At 48.5% G+C, this 8,280-nt stretch overlaps 1 protein-coding gene across 2 annotated transcripts; it reads right to left on the reverse strand.

The window, feature by feature from the left end:
* Nucleotides 1-1,355: 1,355 nt before the first annotated feature.
* Nucleotides 1,356-4,983, reverse strand: LOC103626173 (desumoylating isopeptidase 1). Of its 2 annotated transcripts, none has more exons than XM_023300112.1 (5): nucleotides 4,501-4,983; nucleotides 3,689-3,737; nucleotides 3,489-3,589; nucleotides 2,286-2,574; nucleotides 1,356-2,154 (listed from the first exon to the last, which is right to left on the reverse strand). In XM_023300112.1, exons 1-5 carry the CDS (start codon nucleotides 4,533-4,535, stop codon nucleotides 1,711-1,713), a joined length of 918 nt encoding a protein of 305 aa, XP_023155880.1. In that variant the 5' UTR covers nucleotides 4,536-4,983; the 3' UTR covers nucleotides 1,356-1,710. The 2 variants fall into 2 exon arrangements, with proteins under 2 accessions (XP_023155880.1, XP_008644790.1); XM_008646568.2 differs by having other exon boundaries at nucleotides 1,356-2,168; nucleotides 2,255-2,574.
* Nucleotides 4,984-8,280: the final 3,297 nt, after the last annotated feature.

Consider the following 8,280-nt stretch of genomic DNA (forward strand, 5'->3'; position numbering starts at 1 on the left):
TATAGGTGTAGACCAGAAATGTCTTCCCATGATTTTTATATCTAACTTTTGACACCTATATCCTATAGTTAGGTGCACACACACATAAAGTGGACTATGAATCATTATCAAGTATAAAAGTCTTCATCGGCAACCAACTACATCATAACAGGTGGCGCATGCCCATGCGCCCGAAACACAACATATAATATCTACCCATGCAGTAAGTATGGTAATTGCCTACAGAAATGAAGTCTCTAACACTATGTCATGACTAGGGGCATGGGCCCTGATATGACTCTAGGAACAAGATAAGAACAAGGTAGTTAGATCTTAGCTAGTGGAATATGAGTTTCATGTAACCTCTCTCCTCCCTTGGACTATAAAGGGATGGGACGAGCAATGTTTAAGGGGATTCAATTTGATGGGACCTAGAGTGAACCCTTGTCAATAGAGTTTCCTTACACCAAGGGTAGGCATAAAGGTGGATTAGGACCATTAGCCTAAAACTCTCATCATAGCCATGAGGTGAGGGGGAACTATAAGATCTTGATGCTCAATAGTATTTGAGCTTATAATCTCTTCCTCCTTTGTGTTCATCAATCAATGAGTAGCAAGTGGACATAGAGTATTATACACATTATAGCACCTAACTCTCTAACTGCTCGTGTGCTGACTCCCACTTATGCACATGTTCAACACAACCACCAACTTATGTCATGCTCCCTCCTAACTCTTTTTATTTCTAGTACCTTTGGTACTATAGTGTTGTTACACATTGATATTTGGCATGACAGGTGGGGGACATTGATGCATTTTTCTTTTGAGATTGTTGTGTTTTGATGTCCAACATGACTATATGGCGACATCAACATGTTTGTTGGTTTGAGTAGATATCTTAGACACCTACTCAAGCAACTCATACTTTGCAACATGCATGTCATAGGAGGCATAGGAATCTCATGCAGTCCTCAATATTACAATCTCTGTTGGATGAATTTTGGCTCCATGGGTCTGCATAACGCGATCCTCGTAGGCCAATCTCTTACACATGCCCCATCGAGGTGTGTAGTGCCCTAGGGGTGTCAAATCATCTGCCCCATGGGCCCTGAGGGAGCGTGAATATTTCTACAGGTGTCACTCCCCTAGTGTCATGAGGTGTCACTCCCCTAGTGTCATGCCATGACCAAGGCGAATCAATCTCTAAGCATAAAGGCTTCTCCCTGCACTAGTCGACTCGACAGCCTCGTCGATGCCTCGACTTCGATGTTGATGGTGTTGTTGCCCCCAAGGCCATAAAAACTCTTCTCTACAATCCATCAACCCTAAATGCTAGTGAAGTTGCTGCTAAATAGTGGTGACAATATGTTGCTAGGTTTATAGTAGCCGTTAGGGCCAACCTTAGCTATTCCCTCTCTATGGAGTCTCGTCTAGAGAAGGCTACAATGTACTGGAGCGCACCTTTGGTGCACTCTCGAGCACTGACCTTGATTTCTCCGTCTCGACCACTAGGGCTACACCTTAGCCCCTAGAGCCATGATGTAGGGCGTACAGAAGGACGTAGGGAGGGCATTTAGAATTCTTGAGGCTCGCTTCCATATTTTTGCTAGCTTAGGTCATTTTTCCACCAAATACTTAGTATGATCATGCATATATGTATCATTTTGTACAACATAATTATTGATCATGAGAGAGGAGGATCATTGTCGAAACCGGTCTTGCTAGTTCCACCTAATCAATCGTCAGACTTTGCTCCTTTGACCCTGCGCCGTGCCGCTCCATAACCCTGCGCGTTGCCAGCGCGGCCGCCTCGCCGGCACGCGCAGTGCCGGCCGCCATGATGTCCGCAAACTCGCGCTTTATCTCCTCCTGCACCCGGCTCTTGGCCTCCGCATGGGGGTCTGGAGGCACCAACATAGATGAAACCGTAGGCACCGCGCTCGCCTGAGCGGCGGCGGCTGCCGGTGCTGCTGCGGGCTGCACTGACAGTGGAACGGGCGTGCCGTCACTGGCGCCCGCTATCTTGGCAGCCTCCGGTTCATCAGCAGCAGCCGATCCTGGCTCCACGTCATCCGTCAGCGGCAGAGCCACGGTGGCGGCGCCAAGAGGGGCAAGAACCGGCCTGAATTGCGGCGGCTGCGGCACAGCCCCAGCTCCCAAGCTCGCCTCCAGCCCCTGGATCATCGGCACTGCGACATCAAAACGGTGGACAATCAACTGGGGCGACCTGACGCAGGATTCTAAGATGCCAACAGAAGCTACTCAGAGCCCTTACGTATCAGCGCGCCGACGGGGCTGTTCATCACCTGGTTCGGCAGCTCGAGGATGTAGCTGGGGATGGCGCTGCCAGCGAGGAACTGCGCGGCCTCGTTGCTGAAGCTGTTGCAGTTGTGGTTGAGGAGCTTGTAGGTGGCCAGGGTGTAGTAGCGCGGGCCGATCTCCCGGAGGAACTCCTCGAACACCTCCCTGGGGACGTGGGTCACGCCCAGGTCCTCCACACGGACGGGCGTGCCGTAGGGCGTCCGGCCGGGCTGGCCTTCCTGGATGCCACCGCCGAAGTAGTACTCCCGCCCGTATACGACCACGCCGGTGTGCCTGAGATAGCAATGTCAACGGTGGATGAACAAAAGCGCTTATTTATGCAATTTTTTAACAGTAAAAGGCTGTGGGGAACCCCACAGCAGGAAGGATATATTGATAAAATATAAGAGAACTGTACAAATAACCATGAAAAGAAAAGAAAATACAATGTGCTGATCAATCAAAGAGCGGATAGCCAGAGGGAAACCAGGCAACCAGCAGCTTTAGGTCGGTGCTAAATCTGAGCATCTGAAGCTTCAGCGTGGTATTGAAGCAAGTCTTCCAAGAGCTGAAAGACGGGATCACGGGACAAATTCTCGAAAAATAGCCGCGCGCATTCCGCTGCTTCTAGATTTCTCAATCCGGGACAGCCAAAAATTTCATAAAGAAAACGTTTGAAAATTGAGATCTTGAAGCCGCCATCATATGAAAGAAATACAGGGTGGTGTGATCCCAATGTATATCCACATGATTCCAACACTCCTCACTCACTGAAAGGGCACTCAAAGAGGAGATGATAGTGAAACTGTATGAGTCTGTACAAAGCAAAAAGAGGAACAGCTGAACGGCATTTTTTATGCAATTCATGATCTGTTTGTGATAGTGAATCTGTATACACGAGTCTTCATGTGGTGATATAATATAATCATGACATATATTCAGGTGGAGTTTGGCCTCCAAGAGACATGTACTACACATGCACAGTCAGGAAAATTAAAAATTTATTGAGTAGAGAAGTAAACATAGCGTCACCATGAGCGTTTTTCCATGAAGGAGAGCTGCGTACAATTCTTCACCTTTCCTTTCGTAAAATTAAAGACAGGAAAAAAAACGATCTTTTGCAACACAACTCCTTGGATTCTATCAATGGCAAGGCTTGCGTGCAAGATGATCAACAGGAACAAGGAAACAAAACCAGGGATGCGTACCAAATAGCCTCGATGGCCTCCCTCCCGACGATCGTTGCCGGGAGCTGCCGCGCCATGCCTTGGCTAAGATCGTAGACGTGCAGCTTCACCGGGTACCCATCCTGCGTACAGCGATGCATGCAGGTCATTCATCACTCACTCTCATCAGTAGTCTCTCAGCAAGGAGCATGAGGGCCAGAAGCTGTGAAGCTGTCGCCTACCTCTGTCATCTTCTCCTCACGAGCTTGTTGGCTCCCGCAGCAGCCGAACCTAGCAAGGGCAAAACAGCACGCGGCGCTAAGCTGGCAATCGCAAAACCGTGGAATGGCAAGCCGAAGAAAGCCACATAAGGACTTTTTCGGTTATTTCAATTTTTATTTCAATTCCATATGAATTAGAGTGTATTAGAATAGACTAAGGTTTAAATCAACTCAATACTATTCAATCCACATATTCAATCCATATAAATTAACGATGAAACAAACAAGCCTAAGGGTGTGTTCGTTTATGCCGAATTTGGCCAAGAATCATTCCAGCTCATCAACCTTTATATAAATTAGACAAACAATCCAATTAGGAATTATTCCGGATGCTCAATTCATTGGAATCGAACCGGCCCTAACTGAAGTCGCTGCTGCTTTTCTCTTTCTCCTAACTTTACATTTTCCCAACCACATACATCATCCTGATGAAGTGGAGACCGACAAAACTGAATTTACACTAAGCCCGTTGGGCAGAGCTTAGAGTCTTGGACGTTCCCCGAATTAATATTATAGTCGTGTTTTTCTACTCAGTTTTGTTATTCTAGTGCTATGGAACATAAATAAAAAAGAGTAAAAAATATGACTAAGATTAAAATTAAGTACACCAACAAAACTGAGAGCACCATTTTAAAAAAAACTATATATATATACTCCTACGGAAACTGTACCTGTACCTTCAAAAAGAAAAGATCCTTTTCTTCTGACCCAAAATGAATAATGGAATCGAGGAAAGCAAGAACCCGTAACCCCATTTGGGGCTGATAATATACCTAGCCAAACCGAATGTACTCCGCCGCTTGGCCATGGCCGCCGACCAAGCGCGCAGAGAGTTCCCACCAAACGAGCCAAGCGAAGCGAGCAACCGCCGAGCCAGAGACGAACGAAGTGGGCAAAACAAAGGCGAGGAGAGTTTGGTCCGTCAGGCCAGAATCGGTTGGCAAAAGGGTTCTTTTACTGGAGAGGATATGCAGTGCAGATACCAGGGCGGAGTGCACGGAAGGGGAACGAATCGCATCGGTTGCGTCCTCGCGTGGAAGTATCTCTTGCTCTTGCGTGGAGTGCAGAGGCCAGTCGAGGAGACGGCGGGAGAAGCAAAACAGGAATGGCTTTTCGTCTTGGGTTTGTTCGGTTGTCCAGTGCAGAAACCAACCGCTTCCGTCGTCACTTGCCTTCGCTTCTCAAGTTCTGAACGAGATGGTCACGCCCATACGCACTACGCAGAGACGCACGCAGAGTCACACGCTCATTTTTCTTCTTCTTTAGTTCTCTTGGATTGTAAGGCTACACAAGGGGATGGGGATTAAGAGAAACCCCAGGAGAGACACAAACCCCAAACACAGGCACACATAGAAAACATATTTCACAAACACAGGCACACATAGAAAACATATTTCACAAACACAGGCACACATAGAAAACATATTTCACAAGAACAGAAGCAGCAGCATGCCTGACGCAGCAGGCTACCAAACGACCATAAGCCAAAGGAGGTCGTTTCCATTTCAGTATGCCGTCGAGGACACAAGATCGGAGGAAGGTTGTCACTTAGGGCGCCCGAACTGCGCCGGATCGGAGCATGTGACGCGCGACCGTCGCCACGCGCACCTCGCCTTCCATGGACGCCGTTCGATCCTCGCGCCTCATACGGCGCCATCGCTGCTCGCACATCGTGGGGTGCCACCGTCGTTCATGGGTTAGAGTGTGCCACCGCCGCTCGGGCCTAGGGGTGCGTCGTCATTGCTCGCCCGCCTCAGGAGCGCTGTCGCCGCTTGCCGGCCCGCCTCGGGACTCCGTGGTCGCCGTCGCTTGCCTGCCCCAGGGCCCTACCGTCGCTCTCCCTCCGGAAAGGGGAGCCGCCGCCACCGCTCCTCCGAATCTGGGAACCGCCGTCACGACTCCGGATCGAGGAACCGTCGCCGCAGCGCGTCCAGATCGGGGAGCCACCGCAACAACCGTGAAAGGATCATGATGCCCAAGAGGGGGTGAATTAGGGTTTTCTAAAAATCAACAACAATTAAACCCTAAACAAGAGCCCAACATCACCCAACAACTAGCAATAAGAGAATACTAATAAAAATACAACAATACTAAAATATTGCTTCAACTACTTGCTAAACAAATAAACAAGGTAAAGAGCTTGAATTAAATGCGGAATATAAAGCAAAGTTTAGAAGACTCCTCCAATTTTTCCCGAGGTATCGAAGAGTCGGCACTCTTCCCTAGTCCTCGTTGGAGCACCCGCGCAAGGGTATCACTCCTCATTGGTCCTCGCAAGAACCAAGTGCTCATTATGAGATGATCCTTTGCCACTTCGGCGTGGTGGATCCCTCATGACCGCTTACAATCACGAGCCGGGTTACCAACAAATCCTCTAAGGTGATCACCGTGCTCCCAACGCCACCAAGCCGTCTAGGTGACGCCGATCACCAAGAGTAACAAGCCGTAGACTTTCACTTGACCAAGAGAAGCCTAATGCATGCGGTGTGTGCTCTAGGTGGCTCTCACTTACACTAACAAGGTCCTAATGCGGGATTAAGATTTTCTAATCACCTCACTATGCTTTGTGGTGCTTGCAATGCTCTAGCAATGTATGATCATCAATGTGGACAACAAGACATTCAATATGGTGGGTGGAGGGGGTATAAATAACCCCACCCACCAAACTAGCCGTTACCTGGGTTTGTTGCGCATGGGCGCATCGGACAGTCCGGTGCGCTACTGGTGCGCCAACGGTTGAATTCAATGGCTAGTTCTGACAGATAGCCGTTGAGCTGATGGTACACCAGACAGTCCAGTGTGATGGCTAAAATTCCATTTTTCAACTCGTTGCTCTCGTGTTTTTGCGCGGGAGAAGCTCTTCCCAGGGCCAGACTGACCCCACTGTCATAGGGCGCACCAGACAGTTCGGTGCACACTGGACAGTCCGGTGCCCCTAAGACAGAAACCCTTTTTCGAATCTGTTTTCGTTCTAACCCGTGAGTGTGTTATAGAGTGACACCTAGCACTAGATGTGACTGTGAATATGCACCAACACTACACTAGAACTCTCTTGGTCAAACTACTCATCGATAACCCCTCTTTATAGTACGACTAAAATAAAATAGAAGACCTAACTCTATACCGAGTGTCCGCAACTCCTTGACACTCGGAATACGAAGACCTTCATCTTTTGATTCGTCATTTCAGTCGCCGCTTCAAGTTCTCATCTCGAGGAACCGTTGTAGTACAACTTTTTGTAATGCGACCTAACTTACCATTGTTTCTGCAAAACACACGTTAGTCACATATAATATTACATTGTCATTAATCACTAAAACCAACGAGGGGCCTAGATCCTTTCAATCTCCCCCTTTTTGGTGATTGATGACAACCCTACAAGAGTGTGAGAGTATTTTGTTTGTTTTTCTGTCAATAGAGAAGATGGTTAGTTACACTCAACAATTTTGACAAAAAGATGCGTGTAAAGGAATAATAAATATAGGCGCATACACGACATAAGTTTCTTGTTCATATAAGAATGAAACAAAATTGATGAACGAGAACTGAAAGACTGGTGATAACATCTTAGATGAAAACACAATACACACACAGTCAATAGTAAACATTGAGAGCATATCATAGAGTTTGTGAGTTAAGCGTCATACAAAAGGGGAGCTAGTACAAAGAGTATCAAGCAAATATATTACATCAAAATACAAAAAGCATTCTCAACTAACTCCCTAACTCCCCCTAGCTCTCACAACTCTCATATCTCTCCCCCTTTGGCGTCGAACACCAAAAGGGTTACCCGAACCTAAACACCAGAGGAGGAAGGAGGGGGCGACGACGCATCCGGTCGTGGTCGAGGCAGAAGTGCAACACAAGCTGAGGGTCAGAGTTAGTCTCGGATAGTAGAAGCTGGAGCTGGTACTGACTCTGACAGAGGCTGCGATACAGGATCCGCCGGAGCAGAAGCAGTCACGGTCTTCGCCACAACAGCAGTGGTAATAGCGGGCGCTGGTGGCACTAGCGGCTAAGCACTGACGATTCTGACGACCGGCGACGAGAAGTCTAGTGTGACCGATCGGAGTGGAGAGGGAGAAGGACCAAAAGGAGGAAGTGGGGGTCCTGCCTGAATACCTGGCAAAACAGCTGCCTGAAGAGCTGGATGAGAGGCAGACTGAACTAGTGGGAGCTGAACACCGGTATGCTGAAGGATATGAGTCATAAAAGCCCGGTGCTCAGCCCTGTCTGCCAAGAGCTGCTGCTGCAGAGTGTCCTGACGATCCTGAATGGTCTGAAACATAGATAGCATCCGTTCGGACATCTACTGCTGGATAGCTGCCTGTCGAGCCTGCTCAGCTGCCAGATGAGCCTGCCGCTATGTAAGAGACTGAAGTATCACAGCCAGAGCAGGATCAATAGTAGGAGGGGCAGTAGGGGTAGCACTGGAACTCCCTGCCTCGTGATCATGTGAGCGAGGAGGCACAGGAGGCGGCGGCGGAATCCCAAAGCCATCATCATCATCATCGGCAGCTGTACCCTGGGTCTCAAACTATCTGAACGCCTCA

This window comes from Zea mays, chromosome 5 (genome assembly GCF_902167145.1).
Source record: "Zea mays cultivar B73 chromosome 5, Zm-B73-REFERENCE-NAM-5.0, whole genome shotgun sequence".
NCBI lineage: Eukaryota > Viridiplantae > Streptophyta > Magnoliopsida > Poales > Poaceae > Zea > Zea mays.